At 49.3% G+C, this 15,937-nt stretch overlaps 1 protein-coding gene across 3 annotated transcripts; it reads right to left on the bottom strand.

The window, feature by feature from the left end:
- Nucleotides 1-586: 586 nt before the first annotated feature.
- Derl3 (derlin 3) lies at nucleotides 587-10,642 on the bottom strand. Of its 3 annotated transcripts, none has more exons than XM_035450888.1 (7): nucleotides 10,178-10,642; nucleotides 3,005-3,070; nucleotides 2,847-2,920; nucleotides 2,635-2,728; nucleotides 2,040-2,235; nucleotides 1,498-1,588; nucleotides 587-1,391 (listed from the first exon to the last, which is right to left on the bottom strand). In XM_035450888.1, exons 3-7 carry the CDS (start codon nucleotides 2,855-2,857, stop codon nucleotides 1,319-1,321), a joined length of 465 nt encoding a protein of 154 aa, XP_035306779.1. In that variant the 5' UTR covers nucleotides 2,858-2,920; nucleotides 3,005-3,070; nucleotides 10,178-10,642; the 3' UTR covers nucleotides 587-1,318. The 3 variants fall into 3 exon arrangements, with proteins under 3 accessions (XP_035306779.1, XP_027250039.1, XP_035306780.1); XM_027394238.2 differs by lacking the exon at nucleotides 10,178-10,642 and adding an exon at nucleotides 3,234-3,326; XM_035450889.1 differs by lacking the exon at nucleotides 3,005-3,070 and having other exon boundaries at nucleotides 10,239-10,642.
- Nucleotides 10,643-15,937: the final 5,295 nt, after the last annotated feature.

Below are 15,937 nucleotides of genomic sequence, written 5' to 3' on the forward strand. Positions count from 1 at the left end.
TGTCCCTTCTAGAGGACTTGGTCATATGAGTGTTGGTAGCACCTGGACATGACATCACTAGTACAGGAAGTCTTCTGTGTGTACGTTCTAGCAACCCAAAAAAGGTTATCTAAGTTCATCTCCACTGTGACCTGGACCAGCTTCTCCATGCCCAGCCTGTTGTGAGGAACAGGGAAAAAGCACACCAGCTGTGTGCCATCCTTGTGAGCTGGCAGTATGTGGAGAAGAGGTACAGCCCTGTGCCCTCCCACCCCCACCCCCCAAGCTGTGCCTTCTGTAAGCTACTCATCCCCTTTGTCCTTGGTTTGTGGTATAGTATAGAACGGACATAGGATCCATTAAGGTGGCTTATGGATCTGCACTAAGCCAAGCTGTGCTTGGCAAACTGGGCATACAGGTTCTGACTGAAGACAGTGATCCTAGCACCCCAGCTACAGTCTGCTGCCCTCTCTCAGTGGGTCTTCCTAGGGAGTTTTCTGCCTCCCCCACACACACACACCCCTAGATCCTGCCTGCTGTAAACACCTGCACTCCAGAGCAACACAGCTTCAGCCCCACCAGGTTTCGCTACAAAATTGAGTCAGACTCAGTAGAAAACATTTTTGTTGCCATAGAAACAATAGGCAGTGGTTTGGGGAACTCCCATGCTCTTGGGCATCCAGGAGTAAGCCCCAGTGGGACATGTAAAGCAACAAGGAAAACTGGCCACATTGACATCCTCGGATCAGAGGAGATGCGGGTAGGAAGGACTCCTGGACCTTCAGCAAATGGAACGTCCCAGAACTTCCTCTGCTATACACAAGGTGCTGCTAAGATAGAGCTCAAGGCCCTGGGCTCCTAGAACGCCAGAGGACCAAATTTGTTCTCTGCACCTGAGCCCAGAGGACCTTTGGGTCGCCAGCCAGAGAAGAACGTGAAGACTTGCTTTAAACAAGGACAGAGCCTAGGAGGGTAGGTGTCAGCCCTCAGGCGCCACAGGCAGGGTACCTATAGACTGGCATGCTCCTGGGTATTTGGGGAGTGTTCCGGTGCTCCATCAAGGCACTGGCAGCATGAAGATGAGAACTGTGGGTCTGTAGTTAGTGAGTTCAGAGCTCTGCTAGGCATCCGTAGGTAGTCACCCACCCTGGGCCCCATGTCCTACCACCTATAGTTGAGCAGAGAGATGGTGCAGAGGAGTGGAGGGCGTCACTGGCTGAGGCACCAAGGTTGTTGGTGGGCCCAGCCTTCTGGATGGGTTGTTTGGCTGTAGGAGAAGGTATAGCCCTGCCAGAAGCCTCAGGCTGACCCGGTGGGCTTACTGCTCCTGAAGCTGCAGTTAGGGCTCTGGTTGCTCTTCTGGAAGGGGCAGATAATTGGGGTCCTCCTGAGGGTCATCCAGTAGTAGCTTCCTGTGGGGAAGGGACAATTATTTATACTGAGCTGCAGTAAACACAGGTTCCCCCTGGAGTAGGTACACTGCCTCCTGAGGGAGGGAAATAGTTGTCCAACACTCACAGAAAGTTGGGGGTCAGCAGCAGTCTCTTGCCTCCAGGCTGGTTGGGAAAGACATCTTCTAGGAAGTAGTAGATGTGACCCACAATAATCCCTGCAAGAGAGGCAAAGGAGGGCAGAGCCATTTTTCACAGCCCAGGATAGCCCAGAGCACAAGTACCCCGTTAACTGCCAGTTCAGGGTAAGATCAGAACTGGCTTTGAAAGGCAAAAAGCATTCCCAAAGTGGACAGTTCCTGGGGACGGGAGGGACTAGGGGCCTGAGAACACTGTGGGAGTAGCAGCCAGGAAGCAGAAACTAACCACGCACGGCCAGGCAGGACCAACTCCAGTGTCTGCAGGTCAACCACAGATGCAAATCCTGTGGCCAGCTGGATTGCTTGAGGGGCTTTAGGGACAGAACAGGCGTTGGGACAGGAGGAGGAGTTTGGGACGTTTGTGAGAAAGATGTCTGGTGCAGGGGGAGGGGGTGGGTGTATCAGCTGCATGCCCTGATGAGAGCAGCTGGCCAGAGGTGAGTGGGAAGGGAAGGGTGGGCAGGCTCACCTAGCAGGTCTGTGAGGACCGAGTTGCCCAGCAGCATCGAGAAGCCCATGAGGGCCCAGGGCAGGAATGGTGCCTGGAAGTTGAGTAAGCCAAAGAAGTTGACCCTCACATGAGGGCTGCGCCGGCTCCATACATAAACCAGCATGGCCATGAGGGCCTGTCCCAGGAAAAAGAGGCTGCCCAGGAATCCCAACAGCTGGGCCAGAGTCAAGGCGCCCTGGAGTCATCTGCTGCCCACAGTGCTTCTCTGACTCTAATGGGATTCCCTCATATCCCTGGTCTATTCCATATCAAGAAGAACCCCTGTCTGGGGCTTCCAGGTACCCAGTCTCCATCAATGCCCGTGCCTGCTCGTTCTTCTGGCTCTTGCATTCACGTTTCAGAGTCCCCGTGTTCTACCAGTCTATCCTATTATCTCCCTGTTGTGCTCTGCAGGGACACTGAAGATCTAGCTAGGGCATCTAGGCTACAGGGCTGCTAGGCCCTGAATGTTTGTTCCTCCTGGCCTGGGCACTTCATGTCAGACCCCAGGGTCACGACAGGCTAGATGGAGGTGTCCCTTGGCCTAGTAATACGGAACCTACAGGAAGGATACAGTCATGAGAACACCACCGAAGAGAAACATGAAGACGAAGTCGGCCTTGCGACCCCGGAAGGAACCCTCCTCCAGCATGCGACAGTAGCGGAACCTGCAACACTGGTATAGGAAGTGCCACGTCGACTGGGCCTCAGTTTCCCCACTCCTAGCCCAACACCCGCCCCCAAGCCGACCTCACAGCCCCACCCCACCCCCGTGGCCCAGGATACACGAAGAGCATGTTGAAGAAGAAGCCGAATCCCAGGGGCCCAAAGAAGAGGAAGGTAGTGATGAGCCTCCAGACCTGCAAAGAGGTGGGGGTGGAGGTGAGGTGCGGAGCCGGAGGGCCGGGGCCTGGCTGACAGGTGCCAGGGTCGGGGCGCCTCACCTGGAATTTCCGGAACACCAGGTGCGGGTTGAAGTAGAGCTGGAAGGGGCTGAGGAGTTCCAGCTGCTGTAGGACCGGGAACGCGTAAGAAGACACCGGAAACCGGCGACCTCCCTAACCCCCTCTGGAGGGCCAGGGACTGTAACCATGGCGCCGCCAGGCCCGCCCGCCCCCGCCCGCCCGCCCGCCCGCCCGCCCGCCCGCCCGCCCGCCCGCTCACCCCGCTCACCACTGCGGCAGTGGTAAGGACGCAGGCCGCGGTGTAGGCGCGCGTCACCGCGGGCACCTGCAGGAAGCCCGCCGCCAGCCCCTGCCCGGCCATCGAAAACCCTCGGCGCGCCGCGCGCCTGCAACGCCACGCTCTTAACCCGCCCCAAGCCCCGCCTCACTACCCGGAGGCCAATCAGCGACGGGAGAGCCGAGTCTCAGCCTGGAAAGCCAATGGGAAGAGGAAGCGGGAAGCCCAGGTGTATCGCGGCGGCTGGCCTATGAGGAAGTCCCACGGTAGAGCACATGGCAGTTGTTGTGGCTGCTACGGAGGCGTGGGAGGTTTTATGGCCAATCAGAAATGGTCGCTTGACAGCATCTAGAGGGGGTCCAATAGCAAGGACCCACGAGATCGCCCTGGGGGCGGGGCTATGAAAAGAGGCGCAAAGGGACCCGCCAGGGGGGAGGCCTGAGATGCTGGGCCAGCCCCCGTTAGCTTCTGAGAACCCAGGCCCACTTCCCCCACAGGCCCCCCCAAAAAGACCAGAGTCCAGCTAACATGTGCGGGCTCCTGTCATGATCTTCCTGGATGTGTGCTGTGGGGAAGACCCAGCCGAGGGTTCTAAGCCAGGCCGCACCAAAAGTGCACACTAGAAAGGGACTTGAAATTTTGGTAGAAGAGAGAAACGCCATTAATTAACCATTTATTGAGAACCTACTGTGTATTGGATATTCTGATAAACGCTGGGGAATCCTGTCGCCAACAGACACTGTCCATCCTGGTCCAGCCAGATCAATACTACAGCAATCTAGTTCTGTCTAGATAGCGCCTTGATGGAAAAAATTAATACCAGAGATGGACCTCCATCTAATTGTCACTTCTAAAAGATCCCCGTGCTCAGTAGAAGGTTATACAAACAAAGCAGTAACTAATGCTGTCACGGTATGAAAAGATCTTCCTGGGGTTTTGTGGGGATTTATAGTCCCATAGCCATCATTAGAAGCAGTAAAGCTAGTACTGAAGTATTTAAAGTGAAACTGTCATTGGATGGTGCATGCCTTCATTCCGATCACTTTAAAGGCAGAGGCTGGCAGATCTCTGTGTGTTCCGGGCCAGTCTTGTCAACATAGTCCTAGGCCAGCTAGGGTTACAGAGTAAAACCCTATCTCTAAATAAATGAATATAAAATTATTGCATAGGCCTAAAATCCCAGCACTAAAAATTGGAGGCAGAATAGTGAGTTCTATGTCATGACACCAGAGCTGCATAACAAAATCCTGTCTCAGAAAACCAAAATAATAATTATTTCATTTTACTTCAATAAAACTTAAAACATAGAATTACTATATCACCCTTAGCAAGTCTACCCCGAAGAACTTAAACACTTTTCCAGGCACAGTGTCACATGCCTTTAGTCCCAGCACTCTGGAGGCAGAGGAAGGTTCTAGGCTTGCTCCCTTGGACTGCTCAAAGCAGACACCTCTGGCAGACACTCTACCTGGAGAGCTATTGGTGAGGGAAAGCTCTGGAAACCCCAAGTTCTAGGGACCTAGAGACACAAACAGTGCTGACCACCATTTGCCTGGGCTTCCCACAAATTCCTGGGTTCACACAAGCCGCCTGCCTCACCTGCTTCCCAGGTAGGTGAAATAATGCATGTTCACCACACAGCCCCTTATTCTGGAGTACTGTGAAGAGACAGGGAGGCGATGGCAATGTCCCCACTCCCAGAGGTCCCTCCTGTCCATCAGATGGCTGCCTTTTCTCAGGGTCTGAGAGGACCTACCCCTTCCAACATTATAAGTGAGCCTCCATCACAGCCCTAACTAACCCCACTCACAAGTGGCCAGATCCCTTGTTAGCCCTTCTAGGCCATGGAGTATTTTTAGTACCAAATTCTGAAACTGCACAACAGCTGCACTCAAGACTAGAGTGAAAAGGCAGTATATAGTCCAAGTAGGCTGGGTTAAGACCTAGGCCTCAGGGCCAGCTATGTGGCCAGGCCCCTCTGGGCCTGGTTGCTGGATCCAGACTTTCCAGGAATATGTGGGCCTCCGGATAGGATAGGTAGGAGGATGAATAGCCTATGCAAATACCCTGTGCTGGCTAGTTTTATGTCAGCTTGACACAGCTAGCGACAGCTGGGAAAAATCTTAATTTAGGAAATGCCTCCATAAGGATCCCTGAACAGGTGGGCCTGGTGATGCAGTCTAGGGGTTTTAATTGGCTTTGTTTTCTCTGCCAGCTAAAGAATTAAAAGGTGGGGCTGGAGAGATGGCTCAGCCATTAAGAACAGTGGCTGCTCTTCCAGAGGACCCGGGTTCAATTCCCAACATCTGCATGGCAGCTAACAACTGTCTGTAACTCCAAGATCTGACACCCTCACACAGACATATACATGCAGGCAAAACACCAAGGCACATAAGATAAGAATAAATAAATTATTTTTAAAAAGAATTAAAAGGCAGGAAAGATCTTGAGAGGGCCTGTGGCCAGGAAATAAAGGTGGTGAACTTCCAAGATGGCCGGCTTCCTCCTCACCCTCCTGTCTTGAGACAAAAGCCCGGCAGCTTGAAACAAAGATTTTGTAGGCTCTTGTCTACCATGAGAAAACCCCATGCTGAGGGACTGGCCCAACAAGGCCAAGGTTGGATCAGGACATGTTACACAGAAGTGTGTGTGGCCAGTCAACCACCTTCATGGAAAAGACATGGAAATCCCATGGGTAGCCTCCAGAACCTGATCCACACTTGTAACAGGAGTATAGGTGTCTCTTACCAGGATGGCTGAAACCCAGCAAGCATTAATTGAGTGCACTACTAATGGAGGCAGAAGCCACAAAATACCAGAGGTGTCAGGTTGAACTGGTTGGTGGCTGTTTTGCCTATATAGTGAGCCTTATTTTAGGGGTTCCTGCTGCTGTAGGAATGACCCCAGGGAAGGGAGAAGGCAGGGTCTCTGCCCAGTGTACCCTAAAAGGATTCCGGGTCTCAGCACCAGATGTAAGACAGGCTGAGACTGCTTTATTGGAACATTGAGGGGTCTTAGTCTTTCGGTAAGATAAAGATTGAGCATACTTGGAGGGGCTGGGGACAGTTATAGATAATTATAGATATAGATATATAGAGATAGATAGATTAAATATCTATATATACATATAAGATATTATATATATATATATATATATATATATATATATATATATATAACTATATAGATAGATACAGCTTCCAGGCAGTTACAGCTATTTTTTGGAGTTTGACTGGAAGCAGGGTGGGTTGTTTTCCATACCCAGGCATATTGTTTCCATGGATGGAGCAGATCCATCAGGCTTGTACTAAGCTATTCTTTATGGCTAGTGGCTATTGCCTGCTACTGCCTGACTCAATTCTTCATAGCCTGAGGCTTTTACCCCATATCTAATATCTTACAATATCGTTAGGTCAAACAAAGAGATTGGGCTAAAGATAGCCCAAGATAGCCCAAGATCTGCAGTACCCCAGATCTCCACAATTATAATCAGTCAGCCTTGTAGATTCCAACACAGGTGCCCCGCCAGAACAGGAGTTCATTGAAAGATGCTCAGGAAAAGAATAAGACATGCCCAAGCATAGGTACAGGCTTCTCCAGAGAGTTTTGCTTCAGCATCTTAGCTGTAGTCAAAATTTCAACAGCTCTCAAGCTACATTCCAAACGGTTGCTAGGAAACTCCTTCTCTCTCCCTCTCTCTCCTCTCTCCTCTCACCCTTTTCCCAATTGAGATTATAGGATGGCTCTCCAATTCCTTGTATGGGATTGCAGTTATATACAATAGAACTATATGGGTTATGAGGAGGCCCAGGGTCAGAAGGTCAAGGTCCATCCTCAGCTGTGTAGTGATTGTGAAGTCAGTTGGGGTTACTTGAGACCATCTAAAACAAAACAGAAACGCCACAAAGGGGCGTTAAGACAGAGGTTAAGACAGGTCTTTTACTGTGGATGGGGATCCCAAAGAGATGCTTAAAAAGACTATGGGTTTACGGGAAGGGGGGTGAGGAAGGCCTTTACATCAGTGAATCATGAGGTTGCTGCGATTTGACATCCTTATTTGAAACATCTCTATATAAAAGTAACATTGTCGGAGCTGGAGAGATGGCTCAGTGGTGAAAAGCACTTGGCTGCTTTTCCAACGGTCCTTGAGTTCAATTCCCAGCAACCACATGGTGGCTCACACAACCAGCTGTAATGGGATCAGATTCCTTCTTCTGGTGTGCATGAAGACAGAGCACTCATACACATAAAATACATGAATAAATGGTTTTTAAAAAGTAATTCTGTCTCTTATGACAGTGACCACACTCATAGCAAACATTAATTATTCAACAATTCTTGACTATCAGCTGTGAAAAGCTTTGGTCAGATTCCAGCCTGAAGGGCTCCTTTTCCGTCCAATGTCCCTTTAACTTTCCCTAGCTTTCTATCCTGCCTCAATCCCACACCCATTTCCCTATTCTCCTTCTTCTCTTCTTGGGGAGAAGATACTCATACAGGAGAATGCAGGCTTCGGGACTTCAGACAGACAGTGGTGTAACCGCCATCCCAAGTCCCTGTATCCCACCCGCCCCTCCAATTGTAAACGCGGCTATAGTTTTAGAACAGCCCACAGTGGACATTAAAAGGAACAGTATCAGCTTAGGAGCCCAAGACCAAGTTCTCAGCACAAAGATTCATTTGCAGGGAATAAGAGACCAAGACAAGGGAGATAGGGAAGAGAACAAGGGAAAGGGGTGGGGGCATTTGTCCCAAAGGACAAAGGACTGCCTCTGGATAGAGAGGAGAAAGACACAGCCCAGAGGCAAATGGCAGTTTAAAAAGGAAAGTTAGGATGAGGTGTTTTGTTTTAACTGGGCATGTTAACTGGCTGAGACAAAAGGGGCTTCTGATTGCTGGACTTCAATACTGTGAGAGCTAGGCCTTGGTAGTCAGTCTCAGGAGGAGGAAGTGGCTAAATAAGGGCATAGACCTCAGTGGCCAGCTTTAGGGATGCACTCTAATGGTTTTTTAGCAAGGCAGAGGGAATGGGGGAGAAGGGTAAGGCCTGCCAAAGCCACATGCTCGGAGTTGACTAATGTCCCTTCAGACATTCCCAACCCCCCTTGGTCCTCCTTTGTTTTGAGAGGCTCTCTCTGTGTACCTGTGATTATCTGGAACTCAGTATGTAGTTCAGGCTAGCCTGGAACTCACAGAGATCCACCTGCTTCTACCTTCCAAGTGCTGGGATTAAAGACGTGCACCACCACGGCCTGGCCACATTTCTTCTTCTAGTTATGCTGATTTCAAATCTCCTCTCTGCAATGGGCCCCATTGCTTTGTCCTCAAATATCAAAGAACAGCCAGGAGGTGACCCTTGGTCATGGGGTTGAGTTTATTTTCATTCTTTTTTTTTTCTTAAGCTATTAATTTGAAAATAAGATCCAGAATTTGAGTGAACCATTGCCAGGCCCAGCTCTGACTTTGAGTTCAGAGCTGCCCCAGGCTGTGGCCACCCCCATCTCCAATCTGGATTAAGCTATCTAACAACTATTTAACAGACACGGGTTGAGTCTGTCCGACAAGAGTGTGGCATAAGTGGGGGCTTGGTGTTCACAGATGGCTTGGTACTGGCACACATAGGGACCTGAGGGCATAACATCTGTACACAGTGTTAGTATTCAGGCCTGTTCTTGGGGTCCTGACAGGATATGCCCTCAGCTGCAGCCATTAAGAGCACCACCTGTGCACATTCACTACGTTCCTTTTTAAGGGGGCCCTGCCCACCTCCCATTTTTCTCTTTCTCTCTCTGCCTGTCTCTCTGTCCCCCCCTCTCTTCTGCTCTCCTGTCCCCAGAGGTTGGTCTCCCCTCCCCTCTCCCCCTTTTCCCCATTTACTTTCCCCCAGTAAAGAAACCCTCCACCCAAGCAAGCTCTGTTGCATGGCATCTTTCTCTCAGCACATGGGGCCAGTCAACTGTTACAACGTTCCTATTTTCCAGGTGAGCAGAGGTCAGAATAGGGAGAGGGTCTGTGAGCATTTTAGGAGCCCCAGCCCCCCCCTTGCCTGACCTGCTAGACTTAAAAGTGGCTCCCCACTTGCCTGGTTAGCAGGATCTTCGCCTTGAGTGGGGGAAAACAGAGAAGGCTGAAGTGGGGAGGGCCCCAACACCCTGAACTCCTGCAGCCACAGACTGCCATTCTGCACTTCCTCCATGCCACAGCAGAATGCAAAGACAGAACAGGACTTCAAGGATAGTCTGGAGCTGCTCCGCTCACTGCGGATCATATACTGAGTGTATGAACTCTCCTATGCCCACAGTTCTACAATGCTGATTGGCCAGAACTTGGCGATTATGGGAGTTTGAACCGCTGTACATCTAGACGCAAGGCTATCCTGGGCTATCTTTTTATTTTTAATTTTCGAAACAATCTTATTTTACATACTAATCCCAGTTCCCTCTTCCTCCCATCCTTCTGCTCACCCCACCTCCCATCCACTCCTCGGAGAGGGTGAGGCCTCCCAGAGGGAATCGTCAAAGTCTGTCACATCATTTGAGGCAGGACCAAGGCCCTCCCCACTGTATCTAGGCTGAGTAAGGTATCCATCCCTCTACAGGGAATGGGCTCCAAAAAGCCAGTCCCGGCTATCTTTCGTTCCATTACTTTCGTTCCAAGCCTTTCATTGCTTACCTCTGTGCCTGGCCTAGCATGCTCTTGACTCTCAGGTAAAACCTTCATAATGGCTTTTATCAAACCACTAACTTCCACAGACCTGAGAGCTAAGACTGGCACCAGGCACCATCTAAAACCTGTTAACTGTGACTTCCCGATACCCCAGTCATGTTGCATGATTGAACAAATGTCTGTTCCTCCCAGATAGGCACCAATGGCAGACCCAAATAAGATCCTACCAGAGTCCCGTTCTGACAAACCAATGAGTTCATTTAACTTACAGATCATGGAGGAGGGGCTTCTGACTGACCCCCAAGCAGCCAGACGACTGGAAAGTCTCACCTCAGTGTGAATAACAACTTCTCCACAGCTGCAGAGATGGAGTTCCCCTTCAGTTAACCTTCCATGTTCTATGTGCAATATCACTTCCCAAGACCACACGCAGCTGGGGCAAAATTACAGACAGCTGGGACCAGAGACCTAGAAAGAAGTGGCTGGAATCTCGGCTAAGGGTCTAGTGACCCTCCTCTCCCCAACTTCTCCTTTGACAGATGTTCACAGGCTCAGTCTTGAGGGACTTTTGCAAGTAAAATCGCTACTCTGATGGTAACGGTTGTTACACTTGGAGGAGAGAATGCCTGCCTGCCTCCCTCAGAAATACATTTGATGACTGTCTTGACTCTGTTCTGGAAACAGCTGCTGCTTCTCTCCTCCTTTTTTTTTTTTTTTTTTTTTTTTTTGAAACAGGGTTTCTCTGTGTAGCCCTGTTTGCCCTGGAACTCAGAGATATCCTCCCCACCCCCCACCCCCAACACTCCGAATGCTGGGATTAAAGGCATGTGACACCACCTCCTGGCCACATACGGAACAGCAACATACTCCATGAAAACTAAATCTATGTTCCCAAATCATGGTTATTTATAGTAATCCCTCACTCCCTTTGGGGTGAGAGTTATGCTTTGACAACTTTGGTACCCAATGTTGGACCCTAAGAACATCCATTTTCACGAGAGGAGTCGCCAAAATCTGTGCCATGCACCAGTAGGCCTTTGTGCCCAACTGACCATTCTGCTTCCTCAGGTTGGCAAACTTTCTGGAGCCTGGACCTCCCCTTTGGTCTGGCCCCCAGCTGCTGGTCTGTGTGGAGCTGGTTGTTAGCTATTCCCTCACTAAGGACCATAGTTTGTGAGTGTTCCTGTCAGACAGGTTGAATGGGAGTGTTTGTTAGCATTCTCACATAGCAAGTGCATGAGCCATGGTGCACATGTAAGAAAACAACTTTCTAGAACCAGTCCTGTCCTTCCGTTAGCAGTTCTGGGGATCGAACCCAGGCCATTAGGCTTGCATGGCAACCCGCTGAGCAATCTCATCAGCCTATTTAATCAATCAATTAATTTTTATTATTAATGTGCCTATGTATACACATGTTATGGCTTGTTGGTTGAGGTCAAAGAACAGGTTGCTGAAAAGACAGATGTGACTCCAACATCCCTATCAGTTAATGATGCTGAGGCTGAACCTTGCATGTCCCAGTGAGAGGTTGAAGAAAGAGGACTTGCACACAACAGACCCCAGACACTGTGGGCTGGGTTCCCAGTGTCCCAGAAACATCTCAGGGAGAACCAAAGAAACCAGCTATCCCTGTAGCAGTGATGGACACAAGGGAATGTGACAGCTGTTCCTGCCTGCTCCTCTGGAGCTTTCTTTCGCTTCATGTGTGTGGATTCTTACAATAATGCAATTCATACAGTAATGTAGGGTGATGTTGCTGTTTCCCGCCTCCTCCCCCAACCTCCTCTTCAAGTTTTTCTTTGACTGTTTTGTGAACCAAGGTCTCATATAGTCTGGGCCGACCTTGAACTCTTGCCTCCACTCTCCGATGCTCAGGCTTACAGGTGTGTGCCACCATACCCGCCTTCCAACTTTAATGTCCCTTCAAATGACATTGATTTCTGCATACGGCAGTATGATGGTGTTCCCCTTGCCCATACTCCCCCTGTAGCCCAGCAGGGTTAGGGTATACTGTCGTACACCAAGATTTATTTGTCCTCTGTTTTCTTGATTGGTGACATCTAAGTTGTTTCCAGTTTTCCTGTGCCGAAAACAATGCTGCATTTGTGAAGAGTTTGTGAACATAGGACTCACAGTTTCTCCAAGGCAAACCAGAGACCTGCTGGCGTTGCTATTTGCCAGAGCTATTTGCCAACACTCAAACTTCTCTCTTGTGTGGCTGTGCCAACTTATGTTTTCATGGTCAGTAGAAAAGCAGTAATTCCAGCCAGTCACCACTGTTGACACAAAACCACAGTCCCCACCGCACAGGGAATTGGGGGTGGTTTATTATACAGCCACATCTGAGTACAAATACCATGTTAAACTATGGGCATGGTTATAGGAGACTTATTAGTTGCAGAACAAAGAAAATAATAGATCAAAGAACTTACTGTGGTGAGGGCTACAGGTCAGGGGGGGGGGTTATAGCAAAGTGGGGAAAATCCTACGGTAGGCTCCTGATAGTAGCTGGTAACAGTCTAAGGTTTTGTGTTGTTGAAGGCTAGTGGTCTGCCAAGAACACATTTTAAGATGTTAGGTCAGACACGGAGTAGATAATGAAGGCTTTCAGAGGGACTAAAAGAGCCCAAGCTAATTTGGCTCTGGGTTTGCAAGGTTTTAACTCCCAAATCTCCATCTGGTCTCTCATAGAATCTTTCACAAGAGTGCACCCCCTCCCTATCCTTTTGGAGGTTCCCTGTCATGTCCCCAACACTTGGCATTGTCAGAACAAAACTGCTCATTTAGTGAGGTGGAAACTGTTGAGGGCTCAATTGCGGCTATGTTGTTGTGAATTTAACTTGCCAGTCCCATTTGCCAATGTATGTAAGTCTCGTTTGTGTGGCTATAATGAAATTGTGTATTGATTTTGATGAGTGGAGGGGCCTAGCAGTATGGTGCAGCTCCCCTGATGCCATGGCCCCTCATGCTCTGCTGGGCACCGGAAGGACTAGATGGAGGATAGACCCAGTCACCCATATGGCCTCTGATCAAGATGAGTTGTTTGAGGCAGAGAATATCATGTAGCCCAGGCTGACCTTGATCTTTAAGTAGCAGGGGAAGACTTGAACTCCTGATCCTCCAGCTGCCTCCATTCCCCAACCCCAAGTGTGCACCACCACATCCAGCCTGTTTGAGGTGTTTTGATACAGGGCCTTGCTGTGTATCCAAACTGTCTTGAGCTCATGTCCTCTTGCCTCCTCTCTTGCCTTTTGCCTCCCCAGGTCCACAGTGCTACTAGGATCACAGGGTGCCACCATCTATTTACTCTCTCTTCCCACAGGCATTTACTTGCATGCCAGCTTTACTGTAGACTCAACAGATTGAGGAGGGATCTCTCCATGGCGGGCCAATCAGATTCTACACTTGCCTCTCATGAACCATCACTGGCTCTCAGCATTGAGACTCTCTTGAGTGCCAAGGCTTTCCCTGATCTTTTGGATGCCGTTAAAGAAAATATTCTGCCGGGTGGTCGTGGTGGTGGTGGTGCATGCCTTGAATCCCAGCACTCGGTAGGCAGAGGCAGGCAGATCTCTGTGAGGTTGAGGCCAGCCTGTTCTACAGAGCGACTTCCAGGACAGGTCCCAAAGCTACACAGAGAAACTCTGTCTCGAACCATCCCCCTCTCAAAAAAGAAAATATTCTATTAAAGTAAATAAATGAAAAAAATCAGGGGCAGCCATTAAAGCATCAATAAGCATCAAGGGGAACCCTGAAACAGGTATAGGGACCACTAGAGGAGAGGCTGGCCCTACACCTGAATCCCCACCCTTCACCACTCCTTGTAGGGAAGCCCAAGATTATTACTTCATCTCTAACCAAAAGGATGTTTAGGTTTTCTCCATGCACAGTCTTTCCTAACCTCATGGCTTCCAGTCACAAGCATGAAGTGGCAGTTCTGGGGTGTGGCACTCTATGGAAGCTGAACTACCTGTATGGCACCTGGCCTGTGCCTGGGCCATACCAAGTCATTTTATCTCTCTGAGCCCAACTCTCAGTCTGAACAGAGAGGAAAGTAATGAAGTAATACTCTGATAAAATGCAGCTGTCCTCACGTATCCACAGGAGATTGCCTTCAGGACATTGTGTGAGCCCTGAACCTCGTACATGCTCTAGTCAGTCCCTTATAAAGTGGTATGATTTTTGCATGGAATCTAGGTGCATTTTCTTGTAGACTTTCAATCGTCATTAGGTTACTTATAAAATTATAAGACCCTAATAACAATGTAAGTGTTGTGTGGATAGCTCTTATAGAAATTGTTCATGTTCAGCACGCAGATGATTTCTTTCTCTAGTATTCCAATCTACAGCTTGTTGGGAACTCACAGATTCAGAACCCATGACTACAAGGGAGTAACACTCCTCAGAGCTTGCTCAGACAGAGCCTCATAGAACCTCAAGATGCATCAAGTCAGTTTAGGTACCACAAGGGACAATTCACAAAGGGTTAAGTGAGACTAAAGGAGGAAAACTAACCAGTCTTATCACCTGACTGCCAAGTGACAAAGGTCCCATGAGAAGAACATTGTTTCATTCCCCCTTGCCCAGAACCAATGGAAAGCCAGTCAGCAAGAGACTGGACAAGGTGATTCCCAAGGCAAAGGCAGGATGGGGACACCAAGTGGTGGACTTGGAGGACGTGTAACTGGAACTGTATTTGGTGCTTGCTCCTGGTTCCTGACACCAGGCTGTTTAAAACCCTTGGAGTTTCCTGAGTGCCAGGACCACTTCTTGTTATTTGGAATGATCCATTCTGATCATGCTTGACTTGACACTGGTGATGTGAGTGAGGACTGGAAACCCTCGGCAGCCACGGAATGGAACCAGTCACCAGAAAAGCCAAGTGATGTGGGTCAGAATTTCCCCACCCCCGGCCCCTAGGAAGGACAGGAAACTGAACGTTAAGCCCTGTTTTTAAAAATCAGAAAACAACTCTTGAGGCGGATGAGTTAGGACTGAGATTCCAAGACCAGTGTGGGGTATATAATTAGATAATTTTCTTAAATCCTACCCCACCCCAGGGGGAGGAGAAAGGAGAGGAGAGTAGGGAAGGTTTTGTTTGTTTGGATAATGAGATTTAATGAGCTTTTAGGTTTGTGAGAACGTGAGGTGCTGGGAAGGTGGTGTGCCCTTCCCAGGCACACCACCAGAGAGAAGATGGAAGCTTCAGACACCAGCCCCTTCTTGCTTCATGCATCTCTTTCATCTGGCCATTCCTGATTTGTGTCTTTATAATAAGCCAGGAAACAAAAGGAAATTGCCTTTTTGAATCTTATGTTATTCTAGCAGAGTGTGTGTGTGTGTGTGTGTGTGTGTGTGTGTGTGTGTCCTCTGTGTTAGTGATGTAGTTCTTGGTTTGCAAGCAACAGAGCTGATTCTGACATAATAAAATGTATTACAACTGCAGCTGGAGAGAAACTCAGCCGTTAAGAGCACTGGCTGCTCTTGCAGAGGACCTGGGTTTGATTCCCAGCACTCACATAGTGGCTGACAACCTTTTGTAACTTCAGTTCTAGGGGAATCTGACAGCCTCTTCTGGCCTCCAAAGGGCACCAAGCCCACCATGGTACACAGACATACATGCAGGCTAAACACCCATATATATTTAGACGGCTAGACTGGCTAATTAGATGATCCCAATTTTGTTAGCAACATTGATAGCATAGCATCCAGATGCCAGCTGAACAAAAGCTTTTGGCCACCTCAGTGTCATAGAGTTTCTTCACAACCTTTTCGATCCTGTCCTTGTCTGCCCTGATGCACACAATGAGCACAAGTGTGTTGTTGTCTTGAGTCTTCTTCATGGCTGACTGGGTGGTGGTGGTGGTGGTGGTGGTGGTGGTGGTGGTGGTGGTGGTGTGGGCCACTTGATGACCATTGTAATGGTCAAGCTTGTTTCTCTGGGCATGCTCTTGAGAGGGGGTTTGTGCTGCCTCCAGAGCCAAAGGAAGGAAGTGCAAATATTCGGGGACTAGGGATGCCTCTCAGCA

The sequence above is a fragment of the Cricetulus griseus genome (assembly GCF_003668045.3).
Source record: "Cricetulus griseus strain 17A/GY chromosome 1 unlocalized genomic scaffold, alternate assembly CriGri-PICRH-1.0 chr1_0, whole genome shotgun sequence".
NCBI lineage: Eukaryota > Metazoa > Chordata > Mammalia > Rodentia > Cricetidae > Cricetulus > Cricetulus griseus.